The 18,019-nt window shown below is 43.3% G+C and overlaps 1 protein-coding gene across 4 annotated transcripts in view; it reads right to left on the bottom strand.

Annotated features, from left to right (window-relative positions):
* ARHGAP26 (Rho GTPase activating protein 26) overlaps positions 1–18,019 on the bottom strand; it is a 392,826-nt gene that overhangs the window by 140,022 nt on the left and 234,785 nt on the right. For all 4 annotated transcript variants that reach the window (XM_041000639.1, XM_041000725.1, XM_041000551.1 and 1 more), the window contains exons 15-17: positions 12,534–12,621; positions 10,981–11,039; positions 9,317–9,422 (exon numbers count right to left, since the gene is read on the bottom strand). In XM_041000639.1, coding sequence (XP_040856573.1) covers positions 9,317–9,422; positions 10,981–11,039; positions 12,534–12,621 — 253 coding nt within the window. The remainder of the gene's footprint in view (positions 1–9,316; positions 9,423–10,980; positions 11,040–12,533; positions 12,622–18,019) is intronic.

Consider the following 18,019-nt stretch of genomic DNA (forward strand, 5'->3'; position numbering starts at 1 on the left):
ACCCTTACACCAGCCAACTGGAAGCATGACTCAAGGATGCTCAACTATTTGTAGAAAAGCATTCCTGGACCTGAGAGGAAGCAGAATGCACTTATGCCACAATTTAAACCACCTGGCCATTTGTTCAAGCCCCTTTTTGAGTCAGACTGCAAGACTGACAAGCTGCCTAGTTGGACAAAGCTGAACACACATACCATGTTCCTGAGCGTCATCACTAACACGTCTATACAGATGCCAGCAACGTGGCGAAGGAAACTTCACTCTCGGATAATCTGGGAGAACAAAACGACTGCAATGGAATGTTTAATCCAGGACCAGCATCTGGGGGGCCAGCAAAACTGAGTAATATGGAAGGAAAGTCAGACTCTCCTATACAAGCAAACCAGAGATCACAAAGATGAGTGGAAATTTCCAGACCATGCAGACAAAGATGAGTCTTCATGATATACCGTGCCACTCCCTCTCCAGGAAATTAAGAGTTATTAAACTGTAGCAAAGACAGTGGCTTCTGAGATGCAATCACCCTTGTGGAACCAAGCTAGGGGTGGGAGTGGAGTGGGTGGGGAGTGGTCTATGTGGCATTTGAACCACGAAGGTCCTCAATACTCACAGGGAAGTGTGAGCATGGGTGTAAAGCAGGGCCTGAAACCAGGTATGAACAGCTCTGTCTCCCAGCTGGCCCTGGACTGACTGACTGCTAGGAAGAGTGAGATGGTTAGTCCTTTAGGCCACATGCACACAAACTACTGAGAAAACAACAGCAAAACAAAAGCAAACACAAGCACATCCAGCAATCTCCCACAGGAACTTGACCTCAGAGTACCATTTTCTGCATCTAGTCCTAAGGGTTTTGCTTGTCAATAACCTAACTGTGAAGAAAGCTCAACCAAGACAGTGAAAACAACTGGAGAGAGAAAGAGGGAGATGAGAGAGACACACTACCTGGGAAGTCTGCAACCCAACTGAAGTACATGGCCATGAGTCTCAGCTCTACTCCCAGTTCTACCGTCCTTCTGTGCATGCCCTGGGAAGCAAGAGGTCACGGCACAATTATGATGGTCCCTGCTCCTCACACAGAGACCTACAGTGAGTTTCAGGCTCCTGGCTTCAGCCTGGTTTAGCCCCAGTTACTGTAGCCATTTGGAAAATGAACCACTAGATGGGCGACTTCAGTCTTCCATTAAGTAAGTGTAAGTTTCTGATACAACTGTTATCATCCCCTTTATCTGGTAAAAACAAAACAAACAAACAACAACAACAAAACACAAATTCAGGCAGAGAGGAGTAATTAACTCAACAAGAACAAGTCAAGGAGCACAGCTCTAGAAGATTCTTCCCTACTGTGCTTTCAGCCCTAACAGAGGCACTTCAAGCACCTAGAAATCTGCCAGCTGATAGCATTTGGGGCCCAGTCACTGAGAAAACCAGTGCTGCAGATAATGCTCCCCATGCCAGGCAAGGAGGCTGTAGCAGGAGAGGAGGTCCATGGCCAAGGCTGCCAATGATCGAGTTCCCATGGCTCAACCCCAAGAGAGAGGCAAGCAGTGAACCTACTCTCTGGAACACAGGCTTTGCTAAGGGGTTGTCAGAAAAGTAGCCAAGGCGCCCGCGCGTGTGTGCGCGCACACACACACACACACACACACACACACACACACACACACACACCCCTTGCTGAACCTGAGGAGGGGAGCCCTCTAGTGACTCCATGGGCTCAGAGAAGAAAGAGGCAAATCACAAAACAGGAAAGTCATTGAAAAGGACTACACCCAAACAGAGGGGAACAACTCAAAACAAACCAGAACCCCATATCAAAGAGGCTCCTAATCTCCTCAGCAGTCACAGCTGGGAGTCAAGCATTTCCGCTTTCAGAATGGGTGGGACCCTGCGATGTGAAAGCATGAGTTCCTTGAATTCAGAATTCTGTGGATTCATGTTCAAAGCTGAAAAATAATAAACTCCACTTGTGGGTTTCTAACCCTGAAGGCTGGAAAGCCATAGACCAGAGAGAAATGTTTGTGTTGAAAATGAGGGTAGGCCCAGCAGCTGGGTTGAAAAAATGACCTGAGCTCTGATTTTGTCTTCTGCACTTCCATTAATTTAAAGTGCTACATTATCCACTTGCTTTAAAATATATGGTTGTCCTCTTTGCAGTGTCCCTTTAAATAGATTTTCCTTTTGTACTGCCAAAAATAACTGGAGAAGGTCCTTTGAGAATCTGTCTTAAAAAAAAATACACTCTTCTCCCTGCCCCATGTACATAAATAGGCCTGGAAGCAGCTATCAAGGGCTTCTTCTAGAGACCTCTGGTCTATCAGAAATTATCAATCTTTCAAGAGACAAGAGTCATAGAAGGAAGCATCTCTCCTATGCTTACACCGAAGCCAGGCAAGTAGGAGTTCTCGAAGCAGTAGACCAATTACAGGAGACACAAAGGGGCTTTCAGGAACTCTGACCAAGCAGGGAAGACCCTTCTACCCAACTCCAGCAATTGTTAATGCATGGATCTGAATTTTTCAAGTAAAACTGCCCTTTTGAAAATGATGGAAAACTGCTTAAAATTTTAAAACAGCAATTTTGGGGCAAAGCAACCAAGTAGAACACACATGTGGGCTGTTAGATTTTTTTGCAACCGCCAGGTAATAAACAAGGACAACAGGGCACAGTGCTGTGTTGCTGCAGGCATCCTATATTGGAGCACCAGCTGGAGTGAGGACTGCTTAGCATCTGATCTATTTTCCCTGCTAACTGGCCTAAGTGCTTGTGCCCCTGTAACCAAGGGGAAGACTCAATTGGGGTTCCTAGATTCTGGTTTCCATGTGGCCGGTCCTAGTTTGTGGCCATTTGGCAAGTGAACCAGAGGATGAAAGAAAAATCTGTTTCTGTAACTGCCTTTCAAATAAACAAATGTTAGAGAGAAAAAAAGAAGGAAAGAAAAAAAAAGGCGGGAGGGAGAGAGGAGAAAAGGGAAAGGGAAAGGAAGGAAAAGAACAGAACAGGAAAGAAAAGGTTCAAGGAAAGGAAAGGAAAAGAAAGAAGGGAAGGGAGAGAAGAGGGGGAGGAATGGAAAAAAAAGCCGACTGCTCACTCACTGGAACCTTTTGATCCACTAGGAGCAACAGAGACATACCTGGCAAACTGTGTCCTAGGCAGAATGTGATACACCCCAGGCTGGGGCACCTCAGGACAGGGAGAGGCTATCCGAAGCAGGAAGGACTGCTACAGGCAGCAGTACTGGAGCTGAAGCTAGAAGAATAAGGAAGCCTTTGACAGTCAGGGGCTGGTAAAGGGCCACTCCATACAGGAGAAAATAAATTACTCAGGGCAAAAACAATAAAACAAGGAAAATGATGCTTGAGCAGTGGCCAAGACATGAGCCATGCCTCAGCCCAACATACAGCCTTGAAGTCTACCAGGCACCATGCTGTAGGAATGAAATGGTGATTATGGGAGATGAGGTTACAATCTCAGAAATGCCTGGTCCACATAGGCCTTGGAGACCATAGTCAGGATTTTAAGAACAACAGGGAGGCTGCTTTTGAAGCTTTTTTTAAAGCAAAAGAAATGCATGTTAAGATTTGCAGTATTCAGAGGTCCGTGGTTGCAGAGCATGCACTCCACAGGCTGGAGGAGAGCCAGCACTCCAGCAGTCAGAGCAACCTCTGCAAGCCATCTAGGGGATGACGCCATCCTGGATCAGGAAGGCAGTGATGGAGACAGGGAGAAAGGCCTTGAGTGGAGAGACAGGAGCAAAAACCACCAGAACTGTAAGTTCAGGGACTAGAGAACGTGGTCAGCCTGGTGACTCTAATAGGCTATCAGGCCACACTGCCAGATGGCAGCAGCCAAACCAACCTGCCCCAGTAGCCATGGGCTCTCTGTGGTTATGTGAGGGAACAAAAGTTTAGAAGCCAGGATGTGTGGTTGAGAAAGGTAGCCAGAGAGGGCTCATAGAACCATTTCATCTTAGAAAGCTATCATGTCAAATGTGCTGTTTTCTTTCAAATGTGCTTTATAAAATTCCATACCTATTTTGTTTGGACTCATCACAACAGCAGAGATAGACTGAGCTCCTCTCATCTGTTTCATGGTTCATCATTATGCCCCAATCATCCAGCCATGCGGTGGAGGCATACCAGAGTGCCTACAGGCCATGTGCTAATAAATAAGAATCGAGATGTGCCTACTTGGATTCTAACCACTCTTAAAGTACTTCAAGGAATGCTACTTAAACCACCAGGGCCCATCCTGCTGGGTGCCAAGGTCTAGCAGTGATTTTCATGATAATGACAGGCATTTGCACAGGAATCCAACTTAATTGCTTCTACATAATTAGGGAAGCATGAATACATCCTAGTCAATTCACAGGGATGTCTGGAGGGACTCAGACTTCAAAGAAATGATAGAGTTGTCATCCTACTCTATGTCCATCAACTCCTTATATTTCCCTGAGCGTTAGCCATACAATATTCCTTCATGATTCCTGCAATCCTGAGAGTCTCAAATCCTTTACAAACAGTCATAGCATATAACAGATGATCAAAGCAAAAAACACAGCACCCGGTACGGGAAAGAACTATGAAATCAGCAGAAGGGAATGGGATAAAAGTCAACCAAATCTCCTTCAATACTCTCTTACATGCTCCTCTACCCAAATCTTGCCTGAGTGTATGTGTGTCCATACCGTAGATGGACTCATCTCTGCTCCAAATTGGCCTTGTGGTTCCACATGCCTTGACTGAGTCAGCATACCAAGCCAAGATCCCTTGATAAACTCAAGGTTAGCCATTGAATGCTACTTAAGTAAGACCGCTTACAATATACACCGTGGGCTGCCTGTTCAAAACTTTGCTTTGATTCTGATACTCATGTACCTCAGGAATCCTAGGCAGATCCTGCTGTTACAAAACAATTAAGGGGGAGGGGCTTCCTCTTGCTTCCAGCCAATGAGATGTGACTAAAAACTTTAGTGGAAGATGTCTAGGAAAAGTATTGTCAAAATTCTTAACTAGAGACTCAATAAGAAACACAGAGCATTCCTTTGCCTGTAGACAGGGAGTCACAGAAAAGGATATGCTTATTATCTTAAGACCCTGACAAGGGCTAGCCAACACAGTGAGGCTGGCTGGGTAGGAGCATAGAAATTGCCTATATCTTTCACAAGACAAGAAATAACCCACCTTTCAGGATCGATGGTATGTAATGACACAACAGATCTCTTCAGTGTTTAAGCTATTTTTTCACAAGAATTATTTATTTATTTGGAAATCAAGTCACAGAGAGAAGGGGGAGGGGAGACAGAGAAAAAATAAACAGAAAGTGAGAGAGAAGGAAGGGGGGAGAAAGAAAGAAAAACAAAGAATCATCTATCCATTGGTTCACTCTCCAAATGGCTACAATCGCTGGAGCTAGGCATGTCCAAATCCAGGAATCAGCTGCCTCTTCAGGTCTCCCACATAGGTGCAGGGGCCCAAGCAACTGAGCCATCCCCTACTGCTTCCATAGGCCATAAGCAGGGAGCTGGATCAGAAGTGGAACAGTAGGGACTCAAACAGGTACTTGAATAAAATGCCAGCACCACAGAAAGAGGTTTAGCCTGCTATATCCTGGAGCCAGCCCCCGTTTAAGCCATTTCGAATTGGATTTTCTATTTCTTACAGCCTCAAGCATCCTAAATGATACAACATTGCTTTGGAGAAGCAGCATAGGGCTCTGCCTCTCCAACAACATGCTAGCAACAAGGGAATAATTGCTATGAAAAAGGAAAGAGACCAAGATTTATTCTTTGGTAAGTGTTTGGGGAAAACCAGCTGTGAAAAGGTATTTTTAATAGATATCCCTTTTGCATGGTGAGTCCTATAAACACCATAACAAAGTTATGATGAGCCACTACGAATGGCATCTGTGGGGATATGCAACATACTCAAAGTCATTGCAAGATGTAAACATTAGGAAACAACCACAAAATTAGTCTTTATTACTCACCTACTTTTGTTTTCTTCCACAATCATAAGATTAAGAATTTTTTCTCTTGCTCTGCTCCCCACTGCCCCATTGCATGAAAACACAAAATCAAACAACTGTGTGGGAAGGGAACTCAGAAAGTGGAGGTGCAAGAAATAGACTTCTGTGCCCAAGAAGTTAGCTAGGGATGATTGTTCTCATAATTACAATGTTGAATAAGTTGACTTTAAAACCAAGTCATTTGCAGAAAACTCAACACAGAGTTAAGCTGCACAGATGAGAAATCAAAAAAGAATCTTATTTTACTAATTCAATCATGACAAGAAAATCTTCATTTTAAAAGTACAGTTCTGAACCAATTCCTCATATTTCTAATACCCTCCCAAATCCCCACCCATATTTCTCTTAACACCATTTCTCTCTCCTAGGACATCTTTACATACAGCCTATTCTCTAGGCTAGCAGCTCCCAAAAGGCAGTGCACTCTTTTTTAAAGAAATAAATCAATTATGCAGAGTTTCCCAGGTGATGCTAACCATGCTTGGGGGCACATGACTTGGACTGAATGCTTGATTCCAAGATCTAAATACAAAACATCTAATTATCACAGTAGAGTGGGAACAAAAATATGTGCATGGTTGCCTAGAATCTTTATGTTCCCTCTGAGGTCTGAAACAAACCCAAGATCTCTGTAACTTAGGTGCGTCCTGGTGGTCATCATTTGCTTTAGAGACTTGGGAGTTTGTATCTTCTCCTTGCCACCCCTACCACCCAAGACAATGTCCTGCTAGGTATCTTTTTGCTTGGGAATAAATTTACCATGCCTTGATACTTTTCCACACCTAGAGGAAATCAACTTTGGAAAATGTTTTCAAAAGAATCCTTTACAAAGCCCACAATTCACAAGGACTCCCCTCTTAGGCTGAAGCCTGAGATGCACAAGGCAAACAGTAGGTAACCAGAGAAGTAAACACTGGGTTTTCCAGCAGAATCAGTCCTGAAACCAAAACTGAGGAAGGAAGCTGACCATTTAGCCCGCCCAGAAGAACAAAAGCTCAGGCATACCCCAGGGTATGTGTGACCTGAGAAAACTGCAATTAAACCAACCTCTTGTCCTAAGTTCACTTTTCCCTCCCGGTCAGGTTTAAAGTCAGGAGGGGTTGTAAATCAGCATGCAGAGTTTATGTGGAATCTTAGAGCTCCTCAGGGTGCCAAAATTTTTCTTCAGATCTAAATAAATAATCTCCATTGCATGTGACAGTACTCATTTATATCCATCTGTATGAGGACATTTAAATTCTAGAGATGATAAACACAGCATGCTGAGCACTGGAGTCTTGCTACTGTAACATCAGCTCAGACTAACTCACATTACAACCTAACAGCTTTCCCATAAGTAGATTTTTTGATAACTAAATGAACACAGAAATGCCACAGTGGCAAATGAAATCATGCTCAGTATTGAAACTAGGATGTACTGCTCCAGATAGGCTATGAAATAAATCAGTGCAAAACCACAATGGGTGTGAACTAGTGAAAAGACAGCAAGTCAAGGTCACTTTGCATATTTCAGTTGCACTGTGTGTTAGAATAGGAACTAGGTGGACTAACTCAATGAGATTAAGGGAATAAAGAGTGAAAAAGGAAGAGAATATGAACCAAGCCTCAGGAGGAGAGGAGCAGGTTCAACTGTTCAAGATCTGCCTTAAAGCTTTGTCTTTTTCAGCCATTTCTCCCTCTTTTATAGTCTTAACAATCCTCAGGGCAATTTACAAATGGGAAAATCCAATATAGACTACTGAATCACCATTCACTCTCAGTCTAATCAAGCTTTCATTTCAACTGCACTGCGTGAAAGGACCCCACAGCTTTTGGCTGCTGCCTAACTCTCCTCCACTAGCTGCTCCCAGCAGGCTGGTGGGCCCAGTAAGACTCAGGGGCCACAGGTCACTCATGCTCTTCCCATGCATCCTGGGCTGGAAAGTATGCCAACAACCTCCTTGTCTGGGGGCATGTCCCTCAAGTGTGCAAAACTTTGCAATTCAGGTGGAAGTTAGTTTTTTAGTTTAACAAGCGCCTGACCTGGGGTTGTGGACAAGGCACCCAACCATTATGTCAGGGCATCCACACATACTTTTTAAAGTCAAGCTTTCATGGTTTTAAACACATTTTATCAGAATTTACTGACATGCTTGACACATGCTTTCTGTTACACTTATTTTTGAACATGCAGTTTTCACAGGGCACAGCAGGAGAAAAATTTGATTAATAATGGAGCAGTCCTTGCCTCCACTCAATTGCTTCTCACCAACAATGAAAACATTCTTATTTCTTCTTCATATCCCTAAAAGTCTTTATGGTATCGATACAGTCTTTCTCCAAAAGCTAATACCAAGGACCTGAAAGGAATACGAAAACTAGCCAGAATCTTTTTCCTCAGATGTGCCTCAATGTATCCCAAGAATTGTTTTAAAGGGGAGCTAAGTGTTGGCAAGGGCCAAGTATAAAACCTAACAATTCAGAGTTTAGAGCCTAATGATTTGGGTTAACTGCTATATTCTTGTTGTTCTCTTAAGTGTTCCAGGCTGCAAACAGGAACATTCCATCAAAGTCGATGGAAAGCTAGAACTTACATGTAGTTAATGGGCGTGGTATGAGGGAAGTCAGTAAGGCTACTTTTAAAGGATCAAGCAATAATAAGCACACAAAAATTGAAAACCATTCCAAGAGTATAAATACCCTTAGCAGGAAAATCAGGTTCCCAGCAAATGCTCTGATAATCACAAATGGCAGGGGGGATTTGCCAAAAACAATTCCTTCATTCTTGACACTTTTGCAAAGACTTTATTTGTAATAAAGTAACTTTTAAAGTCCATGATTTTGCAGATAAAGCAAAATCTATTCTTCATAATTGACAAATGAGGAAAGTAAGGAACAGAAGGCTCCAGAATTTAAGAACAGAATCAGCCCTACAATGTAGGCTTCCATCCTCCAAAGCCAAGTTCCGTAAACTCATGTATTTATGTTTGTCCTGGAGCACCAAAAGAACACATAAGCCCTGAAGACTCAGTGTGGTTGGCCCTGGATCATCACAACAGCAATATTCCCTTGCAAATGCTGCTTGGAGGCCTGCTTCTATGGACGCTTTCCCAGCAGCCTCTGTGAAGGCCATCTGGCATTTGCAGCTGTAATCCTCTGCAGTTAACATTTCACACATTTCTTTCCTAAGCCTCCAGCATACCTGATGCAATAGCGGGAGACAGGAACATAAGCAGAACCAAGACCAGCTTTTCTGCTAAGATAAGAACTTTCTGAGGGTGAGCAAAAGGCCAGAAATCAGTCATAAACCTACTTTGCCAAGTGGTTCATGAGCAGCTGTAGCATCTGCCGGTTTTTCTCTGGGAGTCGGTGAACCAGGCTGTGGATTTCGGAGACCCGTGTCTCCTGGTTCTCTAGCTCTGTGAAGGAAGGAGCAAGGTAACACTTTATTATTATTACTGCTAAACCACTTCACAAGACAAAATCAGGGGCAACTAAAGACTGGCACTGACAGATGGAGACATTCTCAAACATTTACAAGGGTATCTTGCATATGCACTGCATGACTGGCACGACCAGACCTAGAAGTCCTTTGAGTGGTGCTTTCTGTAACAAGGTTCAGCAAAATAATGACCATCACAAAATTCATGCCAGAGTGATGACGCACTGAAATGGAGTTGGTCAACTGCACACCCGGGGCAAGAAGGCATGCAGGCGCAGCTGGCTCCCTAGACGGTCAACACCATTTCAAGAAAAGAAGGAACTGTATGCACTTGTAAAGTGATAAACAAATCTTACGTGCACAGCATAGCAAGGGGCTCAAATATCAAAATAACGCTCCCCGACAGCATCAAAGGGATCGAAGGAAATACCCATGATTCTCAAGTTACACATGACGACCAGCCCAGGAGAAAGCAAGCTACGGTAGGTACAAGATTACATGTGTCTGCCTCCACATAACCTGGATCCTGGCTCATTGTGTTCTCTTGATAAACCTGGGGAAGTGGCTTTGCTTCCCTGCAAAATGAATTGACGGCACTCATCACGCTTATTTATAGAACTGATGTGAGGTTTAATTAAAGAGTGGTTGCTATGGCTTTGGACTTTCTCAGAGAGTGCAATGACATAAACACCATCTTCATTACCAGCTTCTCTCACGATTTTCTCATCCCTGTTTTAAGGAGACAACTGAGTGCAGAAGGCCACCAGAACATTAGGTACTACTAAATTAGGCCAGTAGGACCTACTAAGGTAAACAAACTTGAAAGGCCAAATGGAACCAGAGAAGCTTAAGCTATGGATAGAATAATACTCTGAGGATTCAGCCAGGTTTAAGTCTGATAGAGAATCTAACTGATCCTTTATAGAAGACCTGCCCCACATAGCCAGATTCCAGTATACCTTGCATCTAATCTCTATGTATTTTAAGATGAGTAATATGACACTAGGGACCTGGATGATATAGTTAAAGAATGATAAGAAGCTGTAAATGGAACATGATGGAAAGAGACTGTGAAGTTATATAAATGGCGTCATATTCAGGGAACCACATCCAATGTTCAATTTAGGCAATGTGCAATGTCTGATCCATTCTGTAACATGCTACTCAAAGGCTGGAGGGGGAGAAAAATTCAATTTATTAGAACTCCAAAAAGCAAAACCAGAAAGGCAAACTTGCTTTGCTCTGCTCTCTCTTGCTACCCACCTCGTCCTTCATCTCAAAAACAAAACAAAACAAAACAAAACAACCACCCTGAAGTCTCTCCTCCTCAGTAAATTTAATGCGGTAGCAAGACCCTTATCCTTCCAAACTTGGCTTCATTTTCAATTGGTGTCAGAGGCTCAAATATATATATAATGGCATTCATAAGCAGAATGTGAAGGACCAGAAAATATTTATGTTGGGACACCATCTGTTCTTTGACATAGAAAATTGTAATCTCTTCTTCTTAAAACTGCACCAAGAGTGAAACTTACTTGCTGCCTTGATGAAACTTCTTTGAAATTGGTACATCATGAGTGGCCCTGGAAGCATTCTAGAAGAAAAAGACAGAGATTCAGCAGCTTCGTAATACAGTCGTGATGATCCCACTCAGCAGCAGCCCAGAGACTGCTGAATCCCATGACCATTCTTGAAGGCTAACAGCACAGGGAAACGACACTCAGACAGCTCCAACACCCTGCAGAAAGGGTCCTGACACTGCACTGGAACTCTTCGGTCCCTCTCTTCTTCAAGAGATGAGTGTGACCAAGTCACCAGAAATGTGCAAATATAAAAAACTAGCACAGGCCAAGAGACTTCTTTTTCAGTGACTCAAACACTCACAAGAGCATTTTCATATGTACCTGACGAAGAACCAACTAACTGCATGTTTGGGATTACTTGTGCTGCATTTTTGCCTTCCCAATAGCTTGATGGATCAGTTCATCTGAAAGCACCAGCATAAATTTCTGTAGGTGGTTCTGTCATTAATTCAATCAGGAATGTTCTCCAGAATGCCAGAGGGTTGGATTCCCTGTTAGTTAGAATTCAATAAATTCTACCCTCTAGGCATGACAAGTTCAACTACCAACCTGCATTTTTTTTTTTGATAATCCAAATAAGAGTTCTCAACAGACTGTACTTTATTCTTGGACCAGATTTTATTCTCATCGGATTCCCTAATTCAACTGTCATCCCTTCCACTGCATTTTACACACAACTGCACTGCCCCAAGAATCAACAAAATGTATATGATGAGGCCTTTTCTATGGGCTTCCTTTTTCTGCTTTCTAACCAAGCACATCTCTACAAACTCTGTTCAAAGGTTTAAAGCATTCGTGACTAGTTCTCTCAACTGACAACCACCCTCTCTCCATATATAACTACTGCAGTGCAGAATTACAGCATGTGTACACCCCTGCCCTTTGAGCCTAGTGTAAATCTTACCCTGTTCAGGTAACTGGGATGTGGGGAGCTGGTCCATAACTTTCCCGTTAATAAATAGCCAAGGGAGATACAGACCAGTAGTAATATCATATATATTAATATAAGGAAAATAGTCTCTCCAGTGAGTGTCTTACAATCCAAGTGGAAGTAGTCAGAAACAAGTCCCATCAAGTTCTCCTTTTAAAGGACCAGCATTAACACACAAACCTGCCAAAATACAGGGGGTATGCAATGCATTCTCAACAGAATGTGACATCTGATGCTTTGTTTTCTTAACAGATTACTCAGCGAAGGCCATAGTTTAGCTTCTCTTCATCGCTAATTATCCCAGCTGAGCTTCCTCAATCACTCTTGGCCCCACTGCACAAGGGCAAACCAGCACCCAGGGGTGACTTACAGTCACTGACTAGCTGAACCAAATGCACCCACACAGTGGCAATGGTTTCCACATTTCAGCCACACAATGGCAATGGTTTCCACATTGCAGCCACCCACCCAGCAGCATTCCCGAGGCTGAAAATAAATGTGCACTTTCCCATCCCACCCCCGCCGCCATTTCCTGATATGGGCAGGCTCCTGCCTGTAAGTGGGAAGTCCCTACCGTAGGTAGGTCTTCAGAGCACTAGTGATGGTCTTGATCTCCCACTCAGCGCAGATGTCTGTCTCCGTCTCTGATGCTGTCTTGGGGTCTAACGTGAAGAAAAGAGCATGCATGAAACATAGCACAACACACATCTAATCAACCAGCACAGGTAAAAACCATTCTACTCTGCTAGCAACCAGAGGATTGTCTATGAAAAGAAAAATGGCACACATGTGACCTATCACATTGGGACAATGCTTAAAAATCCGAATAGCTACAACTGGAAGAATACAGCAAAACTGATCTTATAACTTGTTGGAAGCAGTAGAGATAATGTACCATACTTTTATTTTTTTTAAACTACTTTCTCAGTTGCATTAGCGAAGAGCTATGTCAGGGGAAAAAACAAAACAAAACAAAACAAAAAAACGCAACTGAGACTCATATTGGCACTCCCATACACAATACTATCATCACAAGCAGAGGCTTAATCCACGGTACCACAACACCAGTCCCAAATGCAACAGTTGGGAAAAGCAAATTAGCAGTATCTATCAAAAATCTTCATAATATTTATGCCTTTATGGGATCCAGGAACCCAGTTTCTTATATCCATTCTCAGGAAATAAGGCATGAAAAAAATTAGATACCCAAACAAATCTAGGACAAAAAAGGATTCAGGCTAAGTGTCCAAAGACAGATGAATAATGGTGATTCCTTGATAAGATACCATGCTGTTTACATAGCAATGAATGGTCAACAGCATCAACAATGCCTATATTATGCAATGATGTCACGCTAAAAAACAAAATCAAGATCCAAAGTTTATGACAACTAACCCAAATGAAAACTGGATGAAAAGACTCTAAATTTAAAATAGAAGTTGGGTGAAAGTGGTTAAATTGAGGCTAACCTGTGAACGATTTGATTCCAAGACCTAATTTTTTTTTTGAAAGTTGAATTGCCTAGATTGCCCAGGCATGCAAGGAGAACCACCATCATACAACTAGATTCAGCAGAGAAAGCTTGCCCGGTCTCTCTTGTGCAGTATTGCAAACAAATGCATGTGCTTTAAAAAACGTGTGTGGTAAGAGAAAGGGAGATATGATTCTTCATCTTCCCAAGTAATAGCACTCAGGAGGAGTGAAACTGGGAAGGCAGAGGATAGGTAGCAGGAAATGATTCACAAGTCAGAACACAGAGCCTGTCTCATGGCAGGTAAGGCGAGACAAGGCAAAACTGTCAGGAGAGCAGTGGGCCATTGCAGAGCCCACGGGGCGACTCCGGCTTCCTCCTGCTGGCTACAGATCCAGCGAAACTGCACCAGCTCCCTTTCTACACAGAACCATGTCTTCAGCTGGGAAGCTCTCCTTAACTTATTCTCTTCTCCCAGGGACCAGGGTCAAAGTTCAGGGCTGACTGACAAAGAACACACCCCTCTCTGCTCCAGTGTGTGGTTTAGCAAGGGCCTGAGACCAAGGTCAGGCCACTGTTGGTGAGCCTCAGCACTTTTACAGCCAAGGGGATGCGCTATCTGTCATTTGCTGGGCTTGCCCAGAGAAGTTATGTAACTGCCAGGTTCTTTGTTGTAGACCTGAGGGTGAGTCCCACAGAGGGCAAGAAGAGGAGATAGGGGGTCATGGATCCACATTTGAACCTTTGGAGTGAGTTATGCCATGCTACTCAGCTGAGCCAATAAATCATCTTTTTCTTCCTTAAGTCAGCTTAGGTCAGATTTTCCATTTTAATAACCCATATGCCGAGATGACAGGGCACATCAGGTAAACTGAGGTAGCCTCCTGACTGTCTCTTTTTCAGATAGTCTCCACAAACTCTGGAATATCAGCTACCTAGAAAGCGGTTTCTCTCTCAAAGCCAATAGCCCATTTGCTGGACAAGGGGCAAGAGTCACAGGGGAGGACAGCTTATTTTCTATTGACTGGGAAAAGCCTGGTAGGCAGAGGTCAAACACTCATGACTGGCTGAGGGATTTAGTATGCAATCCCAAGGTAAGGGCACACATCCAGTTGGTACAGATAATGGCAGCTGGCACCTCCTGTTCTGTTTGTTACCCTGACATTTTCTTGGAGACAACAGAAATAAGGCCTTCAGCTCAAAACCTACACACTTCCACAAGGCAGAGTGCTGTATCCTGGTTAGGAGTGACCCTGGACCAAGTCTTTCTCACCACATGACAAAGAAAGGGTCACAGAGTAGAATGTTCCACAGCCAACATCGGAAAAGACGGGTAGCGGGCCTTTCCCAAGACCAAGACTGTGGGTGGTATAAACACTTTCATCTGACATCTCCCACTAATAGAGTTCTCTTCCCAGAAATGTGAATATATGCCAAACTGAGCCCCTGCTCTCACCCATAGGTGCCTGGAGGGCTGCCCTGTGAAATGACTCCTGCCTACTAGGCCAATCTTATTCTACACAACTCTGAAGAACACCCTGACGAGGACCCAAGAGTGAACATCGAACTAAACCTGAGGTGGTGGCAGCTCTGGGACTTGTGAGCTGCTCCATGAACCGCAGTCAGCGAGCTAATGATTAGCTTCCACTTATTCCAACTTGGTAACCATAGGAATATCGTGTAACATTACAGAAAGGAGAGTCAGATTGCAGCCTGCCTAGGGGGGCTTTTTATAGCACTGATGAGGCAAGGCGGGTAACTTGAGCACATTCATTTGAATTCACTTCATCTCCAGACTAAACTGCACATAGCCCCTAAGGCCACCGACTCTCAGAGAGTGCTATGTGGGTCCACCCCCCACCCCCATGCTCCCCTCGCTCAGGTCAGGGCTTCCTGGGCCATCTAAACATGTGGCAGAAGGATCTTTTCCAACTTTCTTGCAGGCTCAGTACATGTCTCCTGATCACATACATGACCACATGCTTAGGAGAAAGGTTCTAAACTTGCAGAGCAGTGCCATGTATAAAGAAGGCATCTAACAGGTCAAGTGCAACATGTAAGTCTATTTCCTCATCAATATACATCCAAAATAACATAGAAAATAGACTGGAAGTAGTCGCAATGAGCCCTGCACAAAAATGCCACACTGGATCAGTCCCTTAAGAACCTCCTAGCCCACCATCATCTTCCTGACAAAGTCAGGGCAGGAGGCTCTAGAGAAAATGAGAGAGAAATTGTCTATGGTCTCCTTAAGTTCCTAACAACACATCATGATGTTGGCAAATTTGCTTTTTTCTCTTTGAATGAGGTTAACACACAAAGGGTTTTAATAAAAGTTAACAGAATCAACTACATATACATTAAGACAAGTCCTTCCTATAATAACAGCAAACACTAACATGAGTTCGTATGTGTTTGAACACACATCCAAGCATATGTATGAATGCATAAATCTTCATAACACAACAGAAGCACACTCTACTTGCCTTCTGTGCATTATTTTCATCTAACATGCAAAAACCTTTCACAACAATACCTAAGACACATCTTCTTTACCTGTACCAAATTAATATCCTCCAATTCACAGAAAGTAAGGGTGCTCCCTGCATTGTTGCTGTGATGAATAGTGACATAAGCTACAGTTTTCTTGCACATGTTCTACCTGAGGAAGCAAGCCTTAAAAGAGACAAGTGACATCTGAGTCAAAAATCTGTGCATATGAAATTTGAAAAATTTGCTCCAGCATCCTCAGAGGCTTGAGACTAAGTCTCCTCCATGTGCTTGACAGCAAATTGTAATCAAACACTTGGCTCTTAGCCTATGAGGCCAAAGAAGTGATTTCCCTGTTTTGTGGTGCGTTCTTTCTAATGGGAATAAAAGCTTGAGAACCTTCTCCTGTGTCTGGGTTTTCATGCCCAAATGAACTACACTCACCCTTTATAAAAAGTATAGCTCCATGATACCTGTACAGAGTCATGCAAGTTCTGTCCAATCAAGATGCAGGTAATTTCCATCAGACCCAAAATGCCTGCGCCCCTTTATACCTAATTCTTTTCCTCTACCTCCAGATCCTGGCAGTATCTTCAACACAGTATTTCATGTTTGAAATCCAGTGAGATTGGTGCATGTGCTACTAGTTTAATCCTTTTATCACTGAGTAGTATTCAATATTATGGATATGCCATAATTTGTTAACCCATTTGCGAACTGACGAACATTTGGGTGGTTTCCAGTTGTGGCTGTGGTGAATAAACTGCTATTAATATCTGCACAGAAGTCTGTATATGGACTGCATTTTCATCTCCTGGATAAATACTGTGCCTAAAAGTGGAACTGGGTAAAAATACATAGGAGTAGAAACACCAGAAATACTTAGGAGTAAAAATACCACTCTTTGTATAAATAAGACTTTATTTTTATTGCATGCGATTCCTTCAAAAGCAGGTTTAATATTTAGCAATTTGATAAGCAAATCTGTTTAATGATTCTCTCTCTCTCCCTCTCTCTCTTTCTGCTCCTGTTGGATTACTCCCTAAATACCTGCAGCCAGACATATAATCTAGGTCTTCTATGTAGCTGGCAGGATCCCAATTACTTGAGCCACCACTACTGATTCTCAGGGTCTGCATTACTAGGAGGAGGAATGAGGAGCCAGAGCTAGGTATCAAGCCAAGCACTCTAATGTGAGGTTCTCTTAATTGCTAGGCTTAAATGCCAGCCCCCCCAAGTCCAATTATTTTCTGACTGTGGAAGTCACACATCTTTAAGAGCTTCAGTCACTTCCCATATGCAGAGACTAACTATAGAGCATTTCTGTATTCCACTTCTGTTTTGAGATCCAAAAGGTCTTAGATTCATGCTCCTGTCTTAGGAGTACCTACACGGAGCAACCCCAAAAGCCAAGCTGAGGGTGGTGATAGTGGCAGCAGGGGCTGATAGCAATGATGGGAGTAGCAGTGGTAGCAGGAGATAGAGGAAGCTGCTTCCATCTGTGATCTCCCATCTCTGAGACCTTAGGCTATGGTTAGCAGGCACCTCTCCCAACTTTGAGAAGGATCAATCCTTTATCCTATTACTTCCTAATTATGTCATCATTTGTCTATGCCTCTATTTTGTGGTTAAAATGGGAAGCTGCCTCTCTGCTGCCTTATTCTACTTGGCTGTTGTCTTCTATGTCTGGGGTGGTATCCACATGAAACCATATAAGCCTTTGGCTCTCAGGCAACATCATTAAGATGGCAATTTTTACTTTTGGATTTCTTTAGAAGTAAGTTCTTGATTGCTTTGATTTACAGTACTCTAGGAAAAGTTATAGAAAGTGAAGAATATATGAAAAAAATGCAGATATCCAAAGTCCCAGCACGCAGCTCACACACTGCTTCCTGGAGCAGTGAGAGTTGTTCGAGATGGTAATCCAAACAGTGACCTAGACTGGGGAACATGAGCAGGGCAGTGTCACCTCACAGTAAGGCAAGTGGTTTCAGAAGGGGTCAAATCCTAGAAGACACACGAGAGTGACAACAGAAGAACCAGCACAGGCCTCACCATAACAAGAATGAACTCCACTTCCCCAGCACCATAGCCAAGAG

Source organism: Ochotona curzoniae, unplaced genomic scaffold (assembly GCF_017591425.1).
Source record: "Ochotona curzoniae isolate NIBS_2020 unplaced genomic scaffold, NIBS_Ocur_1.0 contig_1, whole genome shotgun sequence".
Taxonomy (NCBI): domain Eukaryota; kingdom Metazoa; phylum Chordata; class Mammalia; order Lagomorpha; family Ochotonidae; genus Ochotona; species Ochotona curzoniae.